We start from the raw sequence: 26,280 nt of genomic DNA on the forward strand, positions 1-26,280 counted from the left end.
ACTTGGGAGGAACTACTTTAATTCAAATACAATGATTATTTGGTAAGACAAGGTGAGGGATGTCGAGTTTTTGAAGCACGTCTCCAGATTCTCTGGCACTTGTCCATGAAATAGGTGCTGGCCTCAGTGCTACCTGGGTTCTGGTGAACAGGAGATGGTGACTGCTGTGTGACTGCTATGTCTGGGTGCCATCGGACTCTCTCCCCAGGGAAGCTCACCCTGGGAACCCAGCCACCATGTTGTGAAGAAGGAAGCAGCCCAAGCCACATGGTCATCCTCACACAGGTGTCCAGCTGAGACTGCCCCAGCGAGCATCCCAGCCAAAAGCCCGCTGCACCTGAGAAACCCGTGAATGAACAAGCCTTTTGATGTTTCCACTTCCCAGCTTCAAGTCATCCCAGCTGATGGCAAGTGGAAAAGCAATGAGCTGGCCTCACTGCCGATTTGTGAACAAGTAAGTGCTGCTTTAAGACACGAGGTTTGGAGGTGGTTACTAAGCAGCATTAAGTAACCGGCACAGATACTGACATTAAAAATAGAGTGCTGACACTAAAAAAGAAACACACACATATGGGAGCACCTCTGAACAGGAGGCAGGTGGAACCCGACATAATGTAGAGAAGCGTGAGAATGAAAACCAAAAGGGCCTCCAAGAAAGGGTGAGTGGAGGCCTGATGGCCCCTGAGGAGGCTGACAGCAAGGGCTTCTGGGCAAGTGAACACAATGACACTGAAAGGAAGATGACAGGGATTCTCGCTAGGAAGTAGCTGAAAGTGAAATCGATGAGAAACATAAGCTAAAAATAGACAAATAAATATAAAAGGACCCCATTTACCGGTTTAAAAATATCTATTTCCCGTTTATAACTTCTCCCACGTGTCCAATTGTCAAATAATCCTAAAATAAAGAAATGGCTTCTGGGCTAACATCAAATCCAGGGTGTCCAGAAAACATGTTCGAAGGATGAAGCCAAGACTTATAAAACCCTTAAGACCACAGAAATATTTATGTGGTGCTTCAAAGGATTTTCAGAATGTAAGAATTTTAACGGCACTGTCCTACAACACCTTCAGGAAGCCCAGGTGAAGAGCTGATCTGAAAACAAGTGGTGAGGTGGCTTTTCTAATGCCATGAACCCCAATAAAATTAACTGGATAGACACTCAAAGTTCCTAAGAGAATGCTAGCTTGGCCTCCTGAAGGGAGACCGAGGCAGTACACAATCAAAAGAGCCTGTGGGCCTCAGATGTTCCACAGGGAGGAAGCAGGCTGTAAAAGGAGCTGCAAGCACAGGCCATTTCTTATGAAAAGGACAGAGCAAGTCTCAGAGGGAACAGCCAAGGGCCACAGAGAAGCACTCCAAGGTTAGGACTAAGCTATCCTTTCCAGAGTGAGGAGACAGAGAGGATTATGAAATCATTTTAAATCTCAGTGGCAAAACAACTGCAATGCCTTTTGGTACCATTTAAATACAATTTCTCTAGCTTACTTCAAGCTTGCTTGTATGTTATACCACAGTGTTTCTCCATAGGAAACAAATTGGCTTTAAACTTTTGAGATTTCAGCCCTAGGTGGTTTGAGTCAGTGGACAGAGCAGCAGCCTGCAGACTGAAGGGTCATGGGTTCCATTCAGGTCAAGGGCACATTACTGGGTTGTGTGCTCAATCCCCAGTAGGCGGCATTTAGGAGACAGCCAATCAATGATTCTCATCACTGATATCTCTCTCTCTCTCTCTCTCTCTCTCTCTCTCTCTCTCTCTCTCTCTCCCCTTCCTCTCTGAAATAAATAAATAAATAAATAAATGTGTGTGTGTGTGTGTGTGTGTGTGTATTTAAAAATAAAATAAAATTTGAGACTTCAAGTCAGGCATTTCTAAAGAGGAAAGGCGACAGTCCAGATTTTAATCTTCTCCTGCCCAGGCAGTGACACCTACCAGCAAGTCTATGAATTATGAGTTAAGCACAATCAAGGAAATGGCTAAGTCAGCAGATCCTGTTACTAGGATTTCATGGAAATGGAAGTGAAGTGGGAGGCACTGGGTTAGAGGCTGAAGGTTTGAATGCAGAAAAAAAAAAGGAATGGGTGTTATCTTTGTAAGCCTACTTTCCCATCATGTCACAGAGTCAGCAAAACATAAGCTGGCCATAAGCTTTATCAAGAAACAAGAAATCTCCATAAAAGTAGAGGTAAAAACATTCCACTACACTGACTTTTTTTTTTATTACATAAAACAGCTGGTACTATGCAAGATGACTGGGAAAGATACTCTTAAAATTTGAATTGGTACTGGCATAAGGACAGACTTATTCATCATTGAAGTACAAGGGAGAAACCAAACCTTAACCCAATTTCCGGCCAACTGCTTTTTGACAAGGGTGCCAAACAATTAAATCAGATATGAATAGTCTTTTTAGCAAATTGTCCAGGGACAGCTGGATATCCACATGCAAATGAATAAAATTTGACCTCTATCTCAGACCATACATAAAAGTTAACTTAAAATGTAAAAGCTAAAACTATAAAAGACTTAGAAGAAAACATAGGTGTATATCTTCATGACTGGATTTGGCACCGTTTAAATACAATGTCCCCTCTGCCTTACTTCAAGTTTGGATGTGAAACGAAAAGACAAAAATAGATTAACTGGACTTCATCAAAATCAAAATCGTCTGTGCTTTGAAAGGCTCTATCAGGAAACTGAAAGGGTGAGCTACTGAATGGAAGAAATATTTGAAAATCCTTTATCTAATAAGGGATTTGTATGTAGGACATTTAAAGAACTCTTACAATTCAATAATACAAAAACAATCCAATTAAAAATGGGCAAAGGAATTGAATAGTTTTTCAAAGAATATATACATGTCAAAAGATGGTGAATATCACTAGTCATTAGAAAATTGCAAATCAAAACCAATAATAAGATGCCACTTCACACCCACTATAATGGCCACAATAAAAAAAAAAAAGTAATGATGAGTGTTGGCAAGAATGTGGAGAATGCCGAAACCGGTTTGGCTCAGTGGATAGAGCATCGGGCCTGCGGACTGAAAGGTCCCAGGTTCGATTCCGGTCAAGGGCATGTACCTTGGTTGCGGGCACATCCCTAGTAGGGGATGTGCAGGAGGCAGCTGATCGATGCTTCTCTCTCATCGATGTTTCTAACTCTCTATCTCTCTCCCTTCCTCTCTGTGGAAAATCAATAAAATATATTTAAAAAAAAAAAAAGAATGTGGAGAAATTGGAACCCTCATACACCATCAATTAAATGCAAATGGTGCAGCCACTGTGGAAAACAATCAGGCAGTTTCTCAAAAGGTTAAAGATCTGATCAAGCAATTCCATTTATAATTATATTCCCAAGAGAATGAAAACAATATGTTCACATAAAAAGTTGGACATGAATGTTCATAGCAGAATTAGTAACACCACCAAAAAGTGGAAGTAACCCAAAGGTTCATGAAATGATGAATAGATTTTAAGAAATGTGGTCGCTTCATGCAATGAAATGCTATTCAGCAATAAACAGGCATGAAGTACTGGTGATACGTGCGACAAAAGAGATGTGCCTTGAAAACATTACGCTACATAAAAAAGGCAGTCACAAAGGAGCACCTACTGTGTGATTCCACTGATATGTAATGTGCAGAACAGACCAATCTCTCCTCTAGAGAGACGGAGAGGACAGTAGTGTTCCTGAGGGCCAGGAAGAGGGGGGAAGTGGAAGCTGGCACAGGATGGTTGGTAAAGGGCACAGGGCTACTTCTTAGGGGGATGAAAATGTCCCCAAACTGACTGTGATGATGACTGTGTAACCCTTTGAATACAGAAAAAGGCACTGAACTGCACACTTTATTTATTTTTTAAATATATTTTATTGATTTTTTGCAGAGAGGAAGGGAGAGGGAAAGAGAGTTAGAAACATCGATGAGAGAGAAACATCGATCAGCTGCCTCCTGCACACACCCTACAAGGTACATGCCCTTGACCGGAATCGAACCTGGGACTCTTCAGTCCACAGGCCGACTCTCTATCCACTGAGCAAAACCAGTCAGGGCTGAACTGCACACTTTAAATGAGTGAACTGCATGGTATGTTCATTATGACTCAGTAAAGCTGCCACCAAAAATTTTTTGGACTTGGTGCTGGTGCCAGTGTTCAAGACATAGAGCAGTGGTTCTCAACCTTCTGGCCCTTTAAATACAGTTCCTCATGTTGTGACTCAACCATAAAATTATTTTCATTGCTACTTCATAACTGTAATGTTGCTACTGTTATGAATCGTAATGTAAATATCTGATATGCAGGATGGTCTCAGGCGAACCCTGTGAAAGGGTCGTTCAACTGCCAAAGGGGTTGAGAACCGCTGACATAGAGAGTTAACAGTAGTCCCTTTTTATAGAAAAGTGATAAAGAAAAAGCTGATACCAAGTCTATAAAATTAACAGAAAAACCTATATTTCACTACTTAAAGCATTGAATGATATCTATTTCCCCAAATTAGGTGAATTTTAGGTCACAAAACTGATTTAAAATTACCTTCTGTTTTGGCTTTTCAGACTGAATTTCCATGTCAGCTGGACTTGGTTTTGAATCTCCAGGGAAACTAAGGTCTTCATGATCACATTCATTTAATTTCTTTTTTATAACTTTTAAATGTTCCTTAATTCTGAAGAAATACACAAAATGAGTATGTCAAATTCTTTAAGAATAAATATTTAATTATTATTTTAAACAGATATTATGTTTATAAAATCATGTAAAATAAGCAAATCTATAAATTATGATGCTCTCATTTGTTCTAATCTAATATTGTCTGAAAGCATACTAGCTAAATTATAATCTTCTGTAAATAAAATGAAAAAAGTCATGACATATGTGATATGGATATATAGTTAATATTGTAACTATATAGAGTCCTTATAAATAAGTTATTAATATTCATTTGACTATGTTAATATAAAACATTAATCTATTATTAAATATCAACTAGAAAACAGAAATCAGTATCCAAGGTGAAAAAGAAAACCATAATTACATGTGAATGTTTTGAAAAGACACAAAAATATCTTTTGGTACCTACTGACAATAGTCTACAAGAAGGAAGAAAAGTACCAACATCAAGGAGATCATTCAGAACAGAAGGAGAAGCAGGAAAGAAGAATCTTTGAAGTCTGAGTGGAAGGGGAAACCAGAAAGAGGCAGGGGTTTAGAGGAAGGGAAATCAGAGAGATAATGTGTAACAGTCTCTTCAAGGCTGTTTTACCAAGAGATCTTTGCTAGCACCATGTTAAGAAACTGAAAGGGTTATAATATAGAGAAAGACAATAAAGTGAGAGGAAACACACTGAGAGAATCAAGGAGCAAACTTAAGAATTCGCCAATAAGCAGAAAGGAAGCCAGGTGGGGGCTCCCCAGACATGGGAAAGATGCCATTGAGTTTCTATGAGTGATAAACACAGGATTACCCAGCTTCTTTAAATCATACAAACATTTTGTATATGTGATATCTTTTATAACTAAAAAAAAGAGAAAGAAACATAAGCCAAATAAAGATAATTACTGACATCGTTAAACAGTGACATAGATAGGTTTTAGTTATTAAATTACTAGAGGTATGGTGCACGAATTCATGCACAGGTGGCATCACTCGGCCTGGCCAGTGATTGGGGCTGATTTTGGCCATCTTGCCCAGTCCCAATTGGGGCCGATAGGAGCTGGCCAAGGGGAGGGACTGTGGGAGATAGGCCAGCCGCAGAAGCTTGGCCGTGGGAGTGCACTGACCACCAGGGGGAAGCTCCTGCATTGAGCATCTGCCCCTTGGTGGTCAGTGGGTATCATAGCAACCAGTGGACCAGTCATTCAGACAACCAGTAGTAACAGTCACTTAGGCTTTTATATATACATAGATTTGAGTGCAGAAGGGATGCATACTATGAGAAGAAGGGAATATCACCAGAGAGAGCAGATATGTTGCAGAATTAAAAATTCAAGGTAGACATGAAAAGAACAGTTGAAAGGATATGCAAAGGCATCCTCATTATTGTTTTAGGAATCATAAAAGAGTAAGTACAACATCATGGCCCTCAACGCAGTTTCAGATTGTGCTGTGTGTTTCTCCAGTAAGTTTTTAAATAGGATAATTTAATTATAGAAATTACAGAGGAAATAAATTTGTATTTCAGTTTTAATAAAGTAAAATGACAGTTAAATCTTAATTCATGGCAGAAATGCTCTGAAATGTTAAAATCTTACCCGGTAATCTCTTTTTCTAAATCACCAATTTCATTTTCTTCTTGCTGCAACCTCTGTTGCAGAAATATGTTTAAGTCAATATATTTCTTTAACTCTTCTTTTTTGTGCTGAAACTTTGAAAAATATTTTAAAGGAAATTATTTTTAAAAATCTAGAGACTCATTCTTCTTTCTAAAAAATATGATTTCTAATGAATTCATGAATAACATGCGTAGACAAGTTTATAAAAGGTAGTAGACAGGTTTATAAAATCTAGTTTATAAACTTGATGATGCCAATAGGACAGATTTCAAAAATAATGACTTCTTACAGCAGCTTAAATTGATTTTACATTTTCACCACTTTCTTTCTGGAAATTAAATTGCCAAAGTTGGTGAAAACAGAGGTTTTGATATAAAAAATACTAAGGGCTAAAATATTTTTTAAGGCTACATTGACCTTTTAGTTTCTAAAGATGCCCTAGATACATTTTCATCAATAGTTCAAGATATTCCAGGTTCAATTAAATCACATCTTACTAAGGTAATCTTTGAAAACTTCCCATGCAGTCCCCATTACTTTATGGTGGTAATCTGACTTTAGGATGAGGTAGAATCTCATTCTCTGTAAGCTTTCTTTCATAGGTTTCATTTTCTACTTTTCTATTAAACACTTTCCTCTTTAAATAAAATGTCTTCTCTATATTACATAAAAACATAACTTTTACTTGATTTTTGTAGCTTTTTCTGTCATCCTGTTGTCCCCATCCATTAAAATATAACATTTTTTAATGCAAGGTCTCACCCACATATTCATATTTTCACCATTCAATCTTTTTTTTTTTTTTTTTACATAAGAAGCTGACTTTCAATCCTATAATTTCACTAAATTTTTTTGAGAGTCATCTTATTTTAGTCCTTTAATGCTTTACTTCTCAGCAGAGACTGATAACAGTGATCACATACACACTGTCCCTCCAGTCCTTCAACTGCACTTCATTTCTCAACAGTAACCATGATGTACAGTCTTCCACTCTGTCTATTGCTTTTCTATTTATTTATTTTTGCTTGGTTTTGGGGGGGAAGGAAGTGGTAGCATGTTTATTTTTCTTCACCCTGCTGAATGCCATAGACTAGAACTACATTGAGGTTGAAGGGAGATGTAACAAGTTTAAGAAACTCAATACCTGGTTTTATAACTTGATGACCTTTGTTTTGAATACTTAAGCTAAAGATAAGGACTAGAGATTCTGTACTTAGTGTAAGAAAATAAGTCTATAATCAATACAACAGAAATTATGAGGAATTTCAAAAGGACAGAAAGATAATAGCATCTAACAAAGAATCCCTAAAAGACCAAAAGCTGATAGGATCAAATCCCAGACACACACAGAAGAGGAACACTCTGAAGAATAAATTAGGGGAGCTCCAGTCCAGCAGTGGATAGAGACAGTGGTCACCAAAGACAATGGGGTGTTTTTTTCACCTTTTAGTATGAAAAATTTCTAACAAACAAAGGAAGATAAAATATTATATTGGCCTCCCATAGGTTCAGCGCCCAGGTTCACAATTTTATTTTTAATTTCTTTTCTACCTTACTTCTTTTTTATTTTCTTTCCATCACGATGTATCCCCATTATGGCCTTTTCCATCTCCATCCAACTCCATCACAAACCTGGAAATCACCACACTGTTGTCCATGTCCATGAGTTCTCTCTAATTTTTTCTCTTTTTGCTCCATCCCTAGACCATCCCCCAACACCACCACCATGAGCAGCAGACAAGTACCATATGATTTCACTCATATATGGAATTTAATGAACAAACTGAACTACCAAGCAAAATAGAAACAGACTTCCAGAAAGCAGTCTATTCCCTTCTTAAAATTCTCTCAGAGATCCTTTAATCTCAACACTTCAAACCAGATTCCCTAATCAACATTTCTAGCCTTGACCCCTTTACTGAGGTCATCTGTACTTTTCTTTCTCCCTTCTTGCTCCTCATAAACAATATCCTCAACCACACACTCATAAACCATGAGTGACCTGGATCGCCCTTGTAGATTGCTAAGCTTGTACATTTTATGTTGATTCTTATTGGCGTTACTTTGAGCGTACTACTGCTGTGTTCTGAGTTTGGGGGCACCTTCACCGTTAGGATGTTGACCAGCATTCTCTGTCTTGTTTTTCTCTTATAATGCAAATGTTTGTTTGCAAGTGGCAGATGATCAATTATTTGCCTTTAAAATAATAAATTCTTATTTCATAAAGACCTGACCAGTAAAATCTTCTGAAGTTCTTTTCACATGTTATCTCAGCTATATTGTTTGAAGGCTTGGGAAAGCTAGAGCTATCTTCTTCTTGCCAATGCAGACTCTTTACCTCAACACTGTGTTGAACAAATATTTGGGTTTGAATTCCAAGAATGCCAGTGATATAAAGTATTTAGTTGTATCTTAAAAATAGTTAAGCTCAAATGTGTTCAATTTATACACAGATAGGTACACTTATATCAAATAATATCCCCCACATAGAAATTAACACATAGAAAGACAAGATTATCTCTTGGGAAGAAAATTAAGACAATGGGAAATTCAGGGCTAAAGCATTCCGCACACATGAGATGACAAGTGCAGAAATGAATGAGGTCAGTGAGAGTTGAAACAGAGAATGCTTCACGGAGGGGAGATTGGGGGCCAGGTCCGAATAGATATAGGATGAGGCAGGAGGGAAAGAAACTGAAAAGACAGAATGGACAGCATGAGTAAAGGCTGAGAGATGCTGAAATCAGCCCAGTTATCTCAGAGGATAAAAATCCCATGACAAGAAGAGAAAAACCTATGTTCACACAATGACTTGTACAATAGTGCTCACAGTGGAATTACTAACAGCCCAAAAGTGAAAACAATAAAAATTTCCATCAATTGATAAATGGATAAGTGGAAGAGCCACATGATGAAGTATTGTTTGGCAATAAAAAGAAACAAATAAAATATTGTTATGTGGACACACTTTTAAAATATGACATTAAGGGAAAGAAGCCAGTCCAAAGGACTATAACTTCTGTGATTGCATATATATGAAATATCCAGACTAAGCTAATCAATAGAGACAGAAATGAGACTGGTTTTTGGGAGGAACTGGTAGTTACTGCTAAGTGGTGTGGAGTTTGTTTCTAGAGTGATAAAAATATTATATAATTGACTGAGGTGATAGATGCACAACTCTCTGAATATGTTTAAAATATTGAATCAACTCTGGTTTCTCTTCAGATCGCATAAATCTTTCGCCTTTTACTAAAATATTGAATCATATAATTTAAATAGGCAAATTATACAATGTGTGAATTATATCAATATTTTAAAAATATCCATTAGTGGACCTAGATTTAATTTTTTTAGTTGTCATTTGTGGATGTACATATTACAATGATCTGAACATTTCCATGCTTTCATAATATTTCCAAGTGAGAGAAAATGAAAGATATGCCTACTTCAACCGGTATGTAGAATGACCTTCCTGTACAAAACCATTCATCTCTTGGTCTCTGGAAAGTAAGTTGTAGGTCTTCTTTTGATGTCTGACAATGCTCATGGTCCTGTTCAGCGGTAGCCAGTCTAGACCGGTATGATTCAACTTCTGCTTCCAGTCTTCCTCTATTTTGTTCTTCATCCTCCAGTTTACTGTTTAGCACAGTATTCTCAGCTCTCAGAACTTCAAGCTGCTTATTGTGTTGAAATACTGTTTTTCTTAATGTCTTTTCAAGACGGTCATTCTTTTTTTTGACAATTGAAATTTCCTCAAAACATTTTTTTCCCATTTCCTGGACCTGATTTTCTGCTGTGTCTATTTCTAGTCTTAGCTTGGCATTTTCATCCCGCAACATGCAATTTTCATGCAATAGACTTTCTTCTTTGTTAGGACTCTCAGAAACCTAAATAACACAAAGGAGACTCTTAGCTACAACATTGAAAACATGCCATGGTAGCTTCTGAAATTAAAGAATAACTATGATTATAATTTTAAAAATTGCAATAAGTAGGTATCCCTTGGAAAAAATAGAGTTAGATTCAATTCTCTAACTTTTTCCAAGCACAACATCTCTAAATTTTAAAAATTTAATATACAATTATGAATTTTTAAAATGAAAAATATCACAAGAGAATTATAAGAGTCTCAAATTGGAAAGGGTTTTCCTGAATCACCACAAATCCAGAATGCATTAATTGATTACTAACTCTTTCTACACTTAAAAATTGAGATTACAGTCTGAACACACAGCTGCTCCAAGGTAAGAGTATTAACCCTACATATATTAGGATAAACTAAATTTCCTAAAATTTTTTCTCCCAATATTATCCCATAGATATTCTATTTTTCTAATACATTCCTAGACAGTTATAAAGACTACCTCCATGAACAACTGATCACCAAGCATTTTCCTAAGCACTTCTACATCCATCAATGACCTCATGCTGTTATCACAATCTGGAATGGAGGGGTTAAAAAGATAAACAAGTTCAGGATTTCCCCCAGGTTTTCAGACTCCGTGCTCTTGCACCAATCCATAGTTCTTCTCCAGTGTGGATATAAAAACACAAAAGAAGCCTATGTTTCAAAAAACAAATGATGAATAAGGTAAAATGTACAGAGTCTTCTTAGAAAATCATGAGTTTTTTGTTGCTGCAATAACTTTCATTTCTTGTTCATGATGTTTAAAGTAGTATTAAATGTGAAGTGTGTTTGTGAGGGGGGGGGGAAGGAATACACTGAACTACTTTACTAGGAATAAGATACTTATCAACAAGTTGTCACTAAGTATATACAGCATGCCATTCTCTTCAGAAGTCCCTTGTATTAAAATGGGATACTACTTAGAACAAATTGTTACTTTCCTCAAAAGTAGAAGAATGACATCCAAAATATCATCTTTGAACTGGTTATACCCTCCTCCATTCCATCAGTGGAAGTGAAAACTAACCTCTCTATTGATATGTCAAGGAAATAAAATCACTGCCCAAATTTGGAACATCTGTTGTTAGTAACAATATCTTTGAGATCATGACAACACATTGATTCCTACGGAAAATATTAAAAGCCTCCCCTTAAGATGAGGCCATTGTGAAGTCACTGCTTGACCGTTGGAGACAAATGGATTTGAATTAACAATATCATTTTATCTAATGGACCCAAAATGTCACCCCTGTCACACACACACACACACACACACACACACACACACACACACACACACGTGCGTGCTTTCTAAATCCTCTTTAGTTTCCATATGTACAGTATTGGTTTTTTTTTTAAATATATACCTACCCATGCATACTCACACAATTTGAAAATGACTAAATAAACTATCTCAGAATTCATTTTCTTATAAGCTATTTCTATCTCCTTTGGTTTGCAAAGGTGTTTGGTCAGAATTCCATCTTGTAATATTCTGGCATTCTGTTCTTGAGAAAGTTGGCTCTGAGTGCGATCTCACTCTTCTACAACCCAGGGACACATTTCATTGAGTTTTTGGTCTCATACCATTAAAAAATAACCTAAGCTTATGAGCAGTACCCTAAACAAACTGTGAAAAGGAAGTAGCCTGTTTTAGCACAGTGATTTTTCCTCTCCATGAAAAAGTCAAATTTTAAGTGATTGCCAGATTTGTCATAGAGCAAAAATACAGTATTCTGAAATAAAATTTCTTTATGAACATTTGAATAGTTCATCACAGTCTCAAGGCAATTTAGCCTGTATGTTAACATTTTTTAAAAGCCAAGATTAACATTTATGTTAATGAATAAGCTCAATTTATTTTCCATTTCTTCATTTAGAAAACATACACAGAGCATCTGTTACATGCCATGACTAGTAAGAAAATAATAATTTTATTTTATTTTATTTTATTTTTTAAAATATATTTTATTGATTTTCCACAGAGAGGAAGGGAGAGAGGTAGTCAGAAACATCGATGAGAGAGAAACATCAATCAGCTGCCTCCTGCACACCTCCCACTGGGGATGTGCCCGCAACCCAGGTACATGCCCCTGACCGGAATCGAACCCGGGACCCTTCAGTCCGCAGGCCGACGCTCTATCCACTGAGCCAAACCAGTTTCGGCAAAAAATAATAATTTTAGTCATAAATGTCAAAGTTCAGATTTTGAATGAGATGACATTTTTTGATTTGCTTTAAACATAATAATATACATTAAAATTAAAGGGATATAAATATTGATGAAGTACTGTTAGAAATGAGAGATTTTTTCCCAAACATAAATTTACCTCATTCTCTGTTATAATCTCCAGTGTGATGTTTTGTGTTCTAATAGTGGTTTCAAGTTGTGAGTTCATTTCAACTTCTTTAATAGAGTGCTCTTCCTTTCTTGACTGCACCCTATTTTTTTCACATAACAGATCAGCTTCTTGCCTCTTCCCCTTTTCTTCTCTTACGATAGATCTGCAGGTAAATATAAGCAAAGCTGTGATCAACATAAGAGAGCCTGTCATATTTATACCAGAGGCCCGAAGCACAAATTCTTGCAAGGGGCTCAGCCCTCGCAGCCCCGGCTTCCTCCGGAAGGTCGTCTGGACGGTCATTCTGCTGTTTGGTCTAATTAGCATGTTAGCTCTTTATTATAGAGGATGATGTCTGCGTAAACCTCCTGGTAACCACAGAGTCAAACCTCCAGCAGATTCACAAGAGATAAAGAGCAGAAATCAAACCACACTATGGAAAATCTTCAGTTCACAGAGCAAGGCTACAAGAGAGGAAGAATGGAACAATGGAACTACAAAACAGCCAAAAAACAACAAGATAGCATTGTAAGTCATTACCTGTCAATAATTACTTTGTAAATGGATTGACTCCTCCAATCAAAAGGCAGAGGATGACTTGGGGTAATGAACACACAATGCAGTGGACAGAGAGTGTGCTATAGAACTGCACAACTGAAACCTGTATAATGTTGTTAACCAAAGGCACCTCAATAAATTCAATAAAGAAAAAAGGCATAAAATGTCTTTATGGATTATAATAAGAACCAACTATATGCTGCCTACAAGAGACTCAATTCATTCATTTTTTTAAAACCTTTTAATCCTCACCCGAGGTTATGCTCGTTGGTTTTAGAAAGAGGGGAATGGAAAGAGAGACAGACAAACAGACAGACCGACAGGGAAACAACATTCATCAATATGAATCTGTAACCATTCATATCCAGACAAGATATCAAACTTGACTGGAAATCTACCTATAAACTTTTGGTATAATGGATGACCCTCCAATCAACCTAGCCACACAGACCAGGGCTCAATTCATTCTTAAAGATACTTAAAGTCTCAACACGAAGAGATGGAAAGGATATTCCTTGCAAATGGGAACAGTTGTAATTATACCTGTATCAGACAAAACAGAATTTAAGCCAAAAACTGGAACAAGAGACAAAGAAGGTCTTTTATAAGGGGGTTACTTCATAAAGAAGATATAACAATTGTAAATATGTATGTACTCAACATTGGTTACCCTAAAATATTAAACAAGTACTAACAGAACTAAAGGGAGAAATAAACAACAATACAATAATAGTAGGGGGAATCAATACTCTACTTTCAGCAATGAAAGATCATCTAGACACAAAGTCAACAAGGAAATGCTAAACTTGAACAAAACTTTAGACCAAATGGACATAACAAACATTTATAGAACAGTCATACATATTTTATCACTGTCTCAAAGAGATAGCTGCACTCCCATGTTCACTGCAACCTTATTCACAATAGCAAAATTTATAAATTAAGTGTTTACCAATACATGAACAAATAAAGAGGATGTGGTATGTATGTATATATGTTTGTATGTATGTGTGTATTATATATATGAATATGCATGTATATGCATATATAATATATGTGTGTATACACACAAATATATGTACACACACACACACACACACACGCGCACACACATATATACAAAGGCATTTTATGAGGCATGAGAAAGAAGGAAATCCTACTGGTAAGGGCGGAAATAGAATAGTGGAAAATAATTATAATTATGACAAATATTAACCATGCTCTATTAACCGTGATTGTTTTGTTCTGATTAAAGACAGCATATTATCATCTGTCTGGGAATTCCCCCCAGCTCCCTTAGACTTGAGAGTTAACCTGGAAATGTGGTCCATCTTCCTTAACTGCCTATTATCATGGAAAGATTAATAACCTTGTTGGTGAAACTGGAGTCCCAGCCTGCATTGGTGTAATCTGTAACCATTATATCCAATTTTATTTCTTTTGCCTACTTCCCCATGCCTGTAATATCCATTTTTATTGTTTTTGAATCATACCCATTCTTATTATTTTTTCCTCCTTACCCATGTAATCTTTGTCTTACTACCACATATAAGTTGGCTTTTGGTGTGGGGGTTGCAAAGCAGATTTTCTTGGATGACCTGCTGCTCTCTCATATTGCCAGCATTATTGGAATAAATGTCATATATCTTCATATATAATTAAACTCTGTCTGATGTACAGCATAGTAATTATAGTTAACAATACTGTATTATATACTTGAAAGTTGCTAAGGGAGTAGATCTATAGATTTTCACCACAAATAAAGAATTGGTAACTATGTGATGTAATGGAAATGTGAACAAAGAATCCTGTGGTAATCATCATCCTATCTAATAATAGACAAACATGGTAATTAACCATACCTCCGACACGCTTCCCATTGGCTAATCAGGGCAATATGCAAATTAACTGCCAACCAAGATGGCGGCTGGCAGCCAGGCAGCTGAAGCAAACAGGAGGCTTGCTTGCTCCAGTGATGGAGGAAAAGAGGCCTGCTGCTGCCGGCCTCTGAGCTGCACTCTAAGAAACAATGTTGCTATTATAGAAGCTAAACAAACCCCAGAAACCTGCTTTCAGCCAGCTGGGCCTCAGAGCTGGAGCTGCATCAGTGTTTCAATTATAGAAGCCAAACAAACCCAGATACCTGCTTTCAGCAGCCAAGGTCTCAGAGCTGGAGCCGAGCCTCAGAGCTAAAGCTGGCTCTCAGTTCCAGTGACAGCCATAGAAGGTAAATAAATCCCAGAATAAAAAAAAATAAATAAAAAAGGAGAGGTTGGGAGCTTCAGTCGCCCGCCAGCGTGAAAACGGCCCTTCGCCCCTCACCCAGACTGGCCAGGCACCCCAGTGGGGACCCCCATCCTGAAGGGGGTGTGACCAGCTGCAAACAGCCATCATCCCCTCATCCAGGCTGGCCAGGCACCCAAACGGGACCACCACCCTGATCCAGGACACCCTTCAGGGCAAACAAGGCAGCCCCCACCCATGCACCAGGCCTCTATCCTATATAGTAAAAGGGTAATATGCAAACTGACCCTAACAGCAGAAGGACTGGGAATGACTGGTCACTATGACACACACTGACCACCAGGGGGTAGATGCTCAATGCAGGAGCTTCCCTCTGGTGGTCAGGGTGCTCTCACATGGGAGGAGTTCTGCTCAGCCACAAGCCAGGCTGATGGCTGCCAGTACAGCGGTGGTGATGGGAGCCTCTCCTGCCTCCTCAGCAGCACTAAGGATGTCCGACTGCAGTTTAGGCCTGTTCCCCGCTGGCATGTGGACATCCCCCGAGGGTTGCCTGGCTGCCAGAGGGATGTCTGATTGTCTGATTTCCATCTTAGGCCCAATCCCCCAGGGAGCGGGCGTAAGCCAACAGGTGGTCATCCTCTGAGGGGTCCCAGACTGCTAGAGGGCACAGGCCAGGCTGAGGGACCCCCAATCCCCCCCGAGTGCACAAATTTTTGTGCACCAGGTCTCTAGTCCTATCTAATAATAGACAAACATGGTAATTAACCATACCTCCGACACGCTTCCCATTGGCTAATCAGGGTGATATGCAAATTAACTGCCAACCAAGATGGCAGCTGGCAGCCTGGCAGCTGAAGCAAACAGGAGGCTTGCTTGCTCCAGTGATGGAGGAAGCCAAGGTTCCCCACCTGCCACTTCCGGCCTCTGAGCTGCACTCTAAGAAACAATGTTGCAATTATAGAAGCTAAAAAAAACTCCAGAAACCTGCTTTCAACCAGCCAGGCTTCAGCCAGCAGGACTGCAACAGTGTTTCAATTATAGAAGCCAAACAAACCCAGATCCCTGCTTTCAGCAGCTGAGGTCTCAGAGCTGGAGCTGAGCCTCAGAGCTACAGCTGGCTCTCAGCTCCAGTGGCAGCTATAGAAGGTAAATAAATCCCAGAATAAAAAAAAAAAAGAAAAAAAGGAGAGGTTGGGAGCTTCAGTTGCCCGCCAGCCTGAAAAGGGCCCTCAGCCCCTCACCCAAACTGGCCAGGCACCCCAGTGGGGACCCCCACCCTGAAGCAACAAGATGAAGGCTAATTTGCATACTGAAGGCAGGCAGCAGCGGGCAAGGCTGTCCGCGGTCCGGGACCTGGATCTGTGGCCCTGCCGGGCAGGGGGCAGTGCTTGAGGCTGTCAGCAGTCTGGGACCCAGATCCATGACCTGCCGGGCGGGGGGCAGTGCTTGAGGCTGTCCGCGGTCCCGGAACCCAGATCTGTGACTCTTCCCGGCGGGGCAGCAGCTCGCACAGGGGCGGATCGGCCGGGGTTGGGCAGGGCAGGACGCCTGGCTTCCGCCCAGCCCCAGTCACTCTGGGCAGGTGAGCAGCTCAGAGAGCCTCTGGGCAGGGGAGGCAGGCCAGCAGAGGGTGGCCTGTACTCCCCACATGGCGGTGGTGACAGCTGTGAGGGCGCCAAGGGGAGCCTGCAGGCTGAGCTGAAGTAGCGCCTGCAGGCCATCAGCACCCAGAAGTGGCTGCGCAAGATCCGCCTCCTGGCCCAGAAGGTGCAGGATCACAGGGACAGCCACCATGGCGGACCAGACTGACGTCCTCCTGGCCGCACCACGGGGGTTTGAAGATCTGCAAAGCCAGAGGCCTCCGGTGTGCACATCCCCCCCCTGTTGTGCGAACATCCCCCAGCACACTGTCACCCTCCCGCGCCTGCAACAGTTGCAAACCAAGGCGTGCACAAGTCCCCCCCCCCCCCCCCGCCTCTCCACCACACTTCCATCAACCCAGCATGCCTAACACCCCCACAGGATGTGCACACGTCCCCTCTGATGCGCTCATGTCCTTTGGAGAGTGCCTGGGTGTTCTGGGTGCTGAGGGTGGGTGCCTGTGAGATGACAGTGAGAGGGCGGAGTGGTGATGCCCTGTTCCCACGGAGGTCAGTGCAGCTACGAGATCACCTCTGGGGGGTTAATGCAGGTGCTGAGGCAGGAGCAGGTGCAGACAGACACACCTGGTGGGCACGGGTGGCCCTCTCTGAGGTGCCTTCGGTCAGCGTTCAAGATCAAGAACCCAGAGGTTGAGAGGAATTCTGTCCTCTCAGTGAAACAGTGGGATATCGGGGAAACTGTAGAGGAGGAATGTGCACTTTGGGTGCCAGCACCCATGAGCAAAGGCTGCCCTGACTGAGCCTCACATGCTTGGGGCCTAGCTCACTCCTGCCGGACAGCAGGTGACAGGACGTGCGTTTCCGAGTTAATGAGAGAAAACGTTGATTCTCCTGCTGCCCATGAAGGTGGAAAGTGAAGTGGGGAGACATGTGGGGAGTGAGCGAGGTTCCCTGCCTGGGGGTTCCAAATCTGCTGTTGGTTCCTTTCACCGCTGACTAGAGATATACAGGGTGTCCCCCCAAAATGTATACACACTTTGAATACCTACTAATTCCAATGGTTTTAAGCATAAGAAAGAAACAACAATGGAGCTGTTATCTGTTATAATGTGGGCACAAACAGGTAGTTGGATATTCCCTGAGGGGTCTCAGATTGGAGAGGGTGAAGGCCAGACTGAGGGGCCCCTTTCCCCCCTACCCCAGTGCATGAATTTCATGCACCGGGCTACTAGTAATATATAAAAGGCCAGGGACATCACGACCAAACAACTGGATGGACAACAGAACAGGAGGCTGCATGGGGTGACCAGGCTAGCAGGGGGATTAGTGAGGGATGGCCAAGCATCCGAAGAGCAGGATGCGTGGGGCAACCAGGTTGGCAGGGGTGTTAGTGAGGGACGACCAAAGAACTGAACAGCAGGCTGCGTGGGGCGACCAGGCCCGCAGAGGGGGCAGTGAGCAGCAACCAGGCCAGCAAGGGGTGGCAGTAGGGGCCACCAGGCCAGCAAAGGCAGGCAGTTGGGGGTGACCAGGCCTGCAGGCAGGGCAGTAAAGGGCGATTAGGCCGGAGGGCAGTCAGTTTGGGGCAACCAAGTCGGCAGGGGATACTGTAAAGGGAAACCAGGCCTGTGTGAGGGGGAGTTGGGGGTGACCAGGTCGGGAGAGAGGGCTGTTAGGGGCGATCAGGCTGGCAGGCGGGGCAGTTAGGTGTGATCAGGCAGGCAGGCAGGTGAGCAGTTAGGAGCCAGCGGTCCCAGATCGTGAGGGGGATGTCTGACTGCCAGTTTAGGCCTGATCCCAGGGATCCCGGATTGAAGAGGGTGCAGGCTGGGCTGAAGGGACCCCCTTCCCATGCATGATTTTCATGCACTGGGCCTCTAGTCCTATTTAATAAAGAGCTAATATGCAAATGGTCATCATGCCCCGATGCCCTCCTGCCCTCGTGCCATTGCACCAGAGCTGTTCAGACACTGAACACTCGGGAGTGAGGAATGGGGACCAGCCAGTCACAAATGAGCTTGGGAGCGAGGAATGGGGACCAGCCAGGCACAATGAGCTCGGGAGAGAGGAATGGGGACCAGCCAGGTACAAATGAGCTTGGGAGCGAGGAATGGGGACCAGCCAGGCACAATGAGCTCGGGAGAGAGGAATGGGGACCAGCCAGGCACAAATGAGCTTGGGAGAGAGGAATGGGGACCAGCCAGTCACAAATGAGCTTGGGAGCGAGAAATGGGGACCAGCCAGGCACAAATGAGCTCGTGAGAGAGGAATGGGGACCAGCCAGGCACAAATGAGCTCGGGAGAGAGGAATGGGGACCAGCCAGGCACAAATGAGCTCAGAAGAGAGGAATGGGGACCAGCCAGTCACAAATGAGCTCGGGAGAGAGGAATGGGGACCAGCCAGTCACAAATGAGCTCGGGAGAGAGGAATGGGGACCAGCCAGGCACAAATGAGCTTGGGAGAGAGGAATGGGGACCAGCCAGGCACAATGAGCTCGGGAGAGAGGAATGGGGACCAGCCAGTCACAAATGAGCTTATGAGAGAGGAATGGGGACCAGCCAGGCACAAATGAGCTCGTGAGAGAGGAATGGGGACCAGCCAGGTACAAATGAGCTCGTGAGAGAGGAATGGGGACCAGCCGGCACTAATGAGCTCACAAGAGAGAAATGGAGACCAGCCAGGCTGGGGCCTGGGAGACAGACAAGCTGCCCGCCCCATGGTCCCAGGTGCCCGTGGCTGTGGCTGTGGCTGTGGCCCGGGAGAGGGACAAGCCACTTGCCCCACAGTCCTGGGTGCCAGCAGCTACACCTGTGCGTGCCACTTGGGAGAGGGACAAGCTGCCTGCCCCATGGTCCCAGGCGCCCGTGGCTGCCTCCCAGGCAAGGCCACCTGCCCATGGCCCCTGTGGCTGCAGCCAGCCTGGGTGAAGCCAGCCCATTTCCTGGGTGCCTGAGGCCAGTCAGAGGAAGGGAATTCTGGGTCCCAAGTGCCTACAACTGGCCAGATGAGGGAATCCTGGGTCCTGGGTGCGGGGCAAGGCAGAGGTGGTTAGGGGTGAACAGGCCAGCAGGAGAGCAGTTAGGGGCGATCAAGCATGCAGGCAGAGGTGGTTAGGGGTGATCAGGCTGGCAGGCAGAGGGGTTAGGAGTGATCAGGCAGGCAGGCAGGTGAGTGGTTAGGAGCCAATGGTCCCAGATTGCCAGAGGCAGTTGGACATCTTCCAAGGGGTCCCAGATTGGAGAGAGTGCAGGCTGGGCTGATGGGCCCTTCCCACCTCCCCCGTGTATGAATTTCATGCACTGGGCCTCTAGTCTAACCACCTAAAAGTGTATAAAATGAACAGAATTGTATGCTTTCAACATATACAATGATATCTGTCAATTATATCTCAATAAAACTGGAAAAAATTAGAAATTGGAAAAAAAAATAATCACATATCATTTGATATATATACTAGAGTCCTAGTACACGAATTCATGCACCAGAGGGGTCCCTCAGCCTGGCTTGCGTGAGCGGGCCAAAACTAGCCCTCCAACATCTCTTAAGGGGTCCCGGATTGCCAGAGGGCACAGGCCAGGCTGAGGGACCCCACCGGTGCATGATTGGAAATGTGAGAGAGACATGGGAAGTTGGCCAGCCAGAGAGGAATTGTGGGAGGGCTCCAGGGCATGTCTGGCCCGTGTCGCTCAGTCCCAATCGGCTGGACCCCAACAGCAATCTAACCTATCAGTTGGAGCTTCTGCCCCCCGGTGGTCAGTGCATGTCATAGTGAGCAGCTGAATGGCCTTAGCATGTCATTAGCATATTATGCTTTGATTGGTTGAACAGACGACCAGTTGACCAGACACTTAGCATATTAGGCTTTTATTATATAGGTTAGTTAGAAAAGGGTGATAATCCAATTAGTTATGATTTTCTTTGAAAATTAAATTATTTGGTAACTTTTGTAGACTTTTAGGCTAGTATCTAATCCTATATAATAAAAGCCTAATATGCTAAGTGTTAGGTCATCCAGAGACCTGTCAACTGTCAACTGCTCCAGACACACCTGGAGCCCTCCCGCGGTCTCTTCTCAGCCAGCTGGCCCTGATGGGACTGGGCCAGACAGGTCCAGACGTGCCCTGGAGCCATCCCACAGTCCCTCCCTGGCCCCATCATGCACTGGTGGGGTCCCTCAGCCTGGCCAGTGCCCTCTTGAAATTTGGGAACCCTCAGGGGGTGAAGGGAGACCCCGTTTCAGCTAGATCCCACAGGCCACACCCCTCAGGAGGGTGTCAGATGCAGGACTCATGGCTGCTGAGTGCTGCTGGAGCAGCACAAGCCTCTCCCAATTGGGACTGATTGGACGTGAGCCCGCAGCAGGCACAGTGGGGCCGGGATGATTGGGAGCAGCAGGTAGGAGCTGCAGGCAGCATTAGATTGCGGGTTTTGGCCGAATCCTGCAGACCACCCAGAAGGGCCCCACCCATGCATGAAATCGTGCCCTGGGCCTCTAGTTAGTATATATTAGATAATACAAATCATGAGAAATAGGATCATGGACTGAGTGCTGGGACACCTGGATGTGTAAAAGGTGGGAGATGAGGAGAAACCAAACAGACTAAGAAGGACAGACTAGGAAGGGCAAGGGGGAAACTTCGTTAGTCTGTTTGAACCCCCTGAAAACTCACAGTCCTGAAAGCCGAATGAAAAAAGAGTTTTCCTTTGGTTCAAATACTGCTGATAGGTTAGGTAAGGCCAGGTCTAAAACATTATCCCTAGATTTATTAGAGGAAAATAAGTACTAACCTTGAGAAAAACAATTTTGTAGAAGAAGTGGGACTAAAAATTATGAGAGTGGGTTCAAGAGTGCGTGGAAGGGAAATTAGAATCAGTGAGTATAGGCCTTTTCTTTTTTCAGGACTTTGTAGCTAAATGGCACAATCTTGGATGATCTCATCATCTTCATGTTTAGCTGTCACTTTCAATCCTTTCATAGTGACTATGAAGCATTTTTGTAATACTTAAAAATTTTTTCATTACATACCTGTGGCACTATCTGGTCTAAAACATGCCAGGCTAAGTATTAAAAAAAGAAATTCACAAAATTATACAACTAAAAGATCCCATGAAATGTTGCTAGATATATAATATTATATAACCTGATTATCATGTTTCTCATGCTTACAAAGACGACAGAAGGATTTCTTGCTAGATGAAAATCATCCAATCCTAGAACATGTTACACTACTCAAATGTACAAAGTTCACTGTAGTTAGTCATCTTAAAATTGTGTAACAGAAATAAAGGGGGAACATGCAGGTAATATTCTTGCTTTACAAACTGAATTTTTGTCAATTGTGTAATATGATGTCCCTGTTGATAAATTGTGTGTGGTGCATACTGAAATGCATTCTCCTTAAAAAGGAGGGATAAAAGTATGCATGCATACCTTCAAAAAGAATATTCACTACATTAGGAGCACTTTGGTTAATAATGCAAAGGTCAACAAATGAATGCCTGCAGGCCAAATCCAGCCCAGAGCCTGTGCTTGTAAATAAAGTTTTATTGGAACACAGCCAATCCCACTCCTTTACCTAGTGTCTATGACAGATTTCAGAGACCAGATGGGTCATAGAGCCTGTATTACAGACTATCTGGCCCTTTACAGAAAAGGTCTGTCAACCCCTCGTCTAGCAGATTAGCCTCTTGATGTGCTTTAATAGATTTTACTCAATATACCGAAATCCTATATAATAATGGCTAGTATGCAAATTGACCGAACGGCCAAACGACTAGTCATTATGACATGCACTGACCACCAGGGGGCAGATTCTCAATGCATGAGCCTCCCCCTGGTGGTCAGTGAGCTCCCACGGGGGAGTGCCACTCAGCCAGAAGCATGGCACATGCTGGTGAGCACAGTGGCGGTGGCAGGAACCTCTCCCTCCTCCGCTGCCGGGCTAAGGATGTCCAACTGTTGGCTTAGGCCTGCTCCCCGTAGGCACAGGCCAGGCTGAGGGATCCCCCCATCTGAGTGCATGATTTTCATGCACCAGGCCTCTACTCTGTAGATAAGACATGGAAAAAACTGCCTTGTGAAATCCCTGGGCTTTCATATTAATTTGAGTGTCCAATATTTGAGCACTCAGGTATTAGGAACAAAACACAAAAAACTAGTCACTAGCAATTTAGATAGAAACAAAGTAGAGTGACAGTGTTGCATATGACTTCCTTTTATACCTGAGCAGATATTAAAAGTATTCTCACAAAATTTGCTTAAGACATGATATAAACCCAATGCTTTAAATACATTTCAATTGTGAAACAATCATACTGTGGACCAGAACTACCTTCATTTTTTTCCAATGGCAGCACACTACATTATTTTGTGGGTATAATAATGCATTTCCTTATAGATAGGTATTTACACTATCTGCAACTTTTTGGTATGCAATGTTGTAAGAAATATCCTTAGCATACATACATATATTTGTAGCATTTATATAAATATCCTTAATGCGTGTGTATATTATATACCTTTAACATCTATGTCATATTATATATATATGTGTGTATATATATATATATATATATATATATATATATATATTACAATGTCCTACTGTATGTTTTATATACATAATAATATATAATTAATGTCCTTTGAATGTGTATGTGTGTGTTTATACAAGTCATGTTTTCCTGTAGGATCTAGTTCTGGAAGTGAAGCTCTTGGGATAAAGGAATGAAATACTTGAAATTTCAAAACTAGTTCAATTTTCCTTAAAAAAAAAAAAAGTGCCAATTTCATCTACCGAGAGTGCATGAGAATGCCTTTTCCTCCCATGTGCCAATTCTGGTGTTTATTTTCTTTAACAAAATAGTTATCATTATTAGTTTAGAAAATGGTATCTCATTGTTCATTGATTTGCATCTTTCTGATTACCAATCAAGGTTTGCTCTCTCTAGTAAAAATTAAAAAATTGGTAATCAGGAATATTAGCTCAAGTTGGAATTCGTTTATAGGAAAAGAATAATTACCTACTGTTAAGTACTGCTATAGGCTTACCTGTCAGAATCTTCATCCTCCATAATAGAAACCTGCTGCTTATCAGTTTGTTCACTGTTGCTCTGCTGATTCAATCCACCACTGTCACTATCACCAGCACCATCATACATGTTTCTGGATGTTTCTTTTTTACTGCCTTTCTGCTCCTTTTTTTCTTCAACCTTTGATGAAAGTTTGATATTAAGGATATTGTTATTACTTTATTAATGAAAAAGTCTTCATTAATTTGATCATTTGAATCTTAGTTTAGTTGCTATGACTTGAATCAATAAAAATATTCTGTATGTTTAATTTTATCATTAAAATTGTTATAAATTCTGTTTCATTTCTTTTTCAATAAAGAAGCAGAATTTTTCAAGTTTTCTCAAAGGGCTTTTTTAATTTTGTGCTCCTATTCACATTATATCATTTCAAAACGTACCTCAAAACTCAGTTTTCTCACCCCAAATAGCCGCAGCAATCTTGAGAAAGAAGCACAAAGTTGGAGGGATCACAATGCCAAATAACAAGCTACATTACAAGCCACTGTTCTCAGCACTGCCACGTGCTGGCACAAGACCAGACGTATAGACCAGTGGAACGGAACAGAGGATCCATAAGTCAACCCAAGCCATTGTGCTCAATGAACATGTGACAATGGAGTCAAGGCAGTCTCTTCAATAGATGGTGTTGGAAAATTGGACAGATACATGCTAGACCTCCACATTATAGCATACACAAAAATAAACTCAAAATGAAAAAAGGAGTTAAACATCCAATGGGAAACCTTAAAAATCTTAGAGGAACCCACTGGCAGCAAAATATCAGGCATATGTAATAGCAATATCTTTACTGACACAGCTCTTAGAACAATGGAAACTAAGGAGAAAATAAAGAACTGGGACTACATCAAAATAAAAAGCTTCTGCACAGCAAAAGAAACCATTAACAAAACAACACGAGAGCCCACTGCATGGGAGAACATATTTGCCAATGTTATATACGATAAGGGTTTAACCTCCAAAATTTATAAGGAACTCATACAACTTAACAAAAGGAAAATAAACAATCCAATCAAAAACTGGGCTAAGGACCTAAATAGATACTTTTCGAAAGTGGACATACAGAGGCCAAGAGACATGAAAACATGCTTAAAGTCACTAAGTATCTGAGAGATGCAAATTAAAACAACAATGAGGTAACATCTCACAACTGTCAGAATGGCTACCATCAACAAATCAAATGACAATTGCTGGTGAAGATGCGGAGAAAAAGTAATCATTTTGCACTGCTGGTGGGATGCAGACTGGAGCAGCCACTGTGGAGAACAGTATGGAGTTTCCTCAAAAAGTTAAAAATGGAACTCCCATTTGACTCAGTGATCCCACTTCTAGGAATATATCCCAAGAAATCAGAAGCACCAATCAAAAAGGATATATGTCCCAACCCAGTTTGGCTCAGTGGATAGAGCATCAGCCTTTGGACCAAACGGTCCTGGGTTCAATTCCAATCAAGGGCACGTACCTTAATTGCAGGATCCTCCCCGGCCTCGGCCCTGGTCAGGGCTTGTGCAGGAGGCAACCAATCAATGTGTTTCTCTCACATTGATGTTTTTTCTTTCTTTCCCTCTCTCTTCCACTCTCCCTAAAAATCAATGGAAAAATATCCTCAAGTGAAAAAAAAGAAAGGATATATGCACCCCTATGATCATAACAGCACCATTTACAATAGCTAATATTGGGAAACAGCCTAAGTGCCCAGGAGCAGATGAGTGGATTAAAAAACTGTGGCATATCTACCCAATGGATTCCTATATAATAAAGAGCTAATATGCTAATTAGACCAAACAGCAGAATGATGGTCTGGACAACCTTCCGGACAAAGGTGGGGTTGTGAGGACTGAGCCCCTTGCATGAATTCCGTGCATGGGACCTCTAGTTCTATTTATATTTCTATAAAGCCTAAGTGACCAAAACACTAGTTGCTATGATGCACACTGACCACCAGGGGGCAGACACTCAATGCAGAAGCTGCCCCCTAGTGGTCAGTACACTCCCAGAGCCAAACTCTTGTGGTCCCTCCCTCCCCATCCCTCCATGGCCGGCCAACCTCCTGCGTCCCTCTTCTCCGCCCCCAGCCAGCCAATCACCCGTGTCCCTACCCCACCACCAGTGGCCACGATCGGCCCCTATCTCTGGATGACCAACCTCCGCAATACCACCTCCCCTTCCCCCACCCCACCCCTCCCCCCCACACACACACAGATGGCCCCAATTGCCCTGATTGGGACTGGGAAAGACAGCTCTAGTCGGCTGGCCAGG

The 26,280-nt window shown here is 42.0% G+C and overlaps 1 protein-coding gene across 1 annotated transcript in view; it reads right to left on the reverse strand.

Annotated features, from left to right (window-relative positions):
* The window catches only part of LOC308523134 (ankyrin repeat domain-containing protein 26-like), a 76,586-nt gene that overhangs the window by 20,343 nt on the left and 29,963 nt on the right, over positions 1–26,280 (reverse strand). Inside the window, exons 10-14 of the mRNA XM_081096819.1 lie at positions 23,981–24,141; positions 12,514–12,688; positions 9,723–10,163; positions 6,253–6,305; positions 4,537–4,666 (exon numbers count right to left, since the gene is read on the reverse strand). Coding sequence (XP_080952945.1) covers positions 4,537–4,666; positions 6,253–6,305; positions 9,723–10,163; positions 12,514–12,688; positions 23,981–24,141 — 960 coding nt within the window. The remainder of the gene's footprint in view (positions 1–4,536; positions 4,667–6,252; positions 6,306–9,722; positions 10,164–12,513; positions 12,689–23,980; positions 24,142–26,280) is intronic.

Source organism: Myotis nattereri, assembly GCF_964212035.1.
Source record: "Myotis nattereri genome assembly, chromosome: 1".
In the NCBI taxonomy this organism is placed as follows: domain Eukaryota; kingdom Metazoa; phylum Chordata; class Mammalia; order Chiroptera; family Vespertilionidae; genus Myotis; species Myotis nattereri.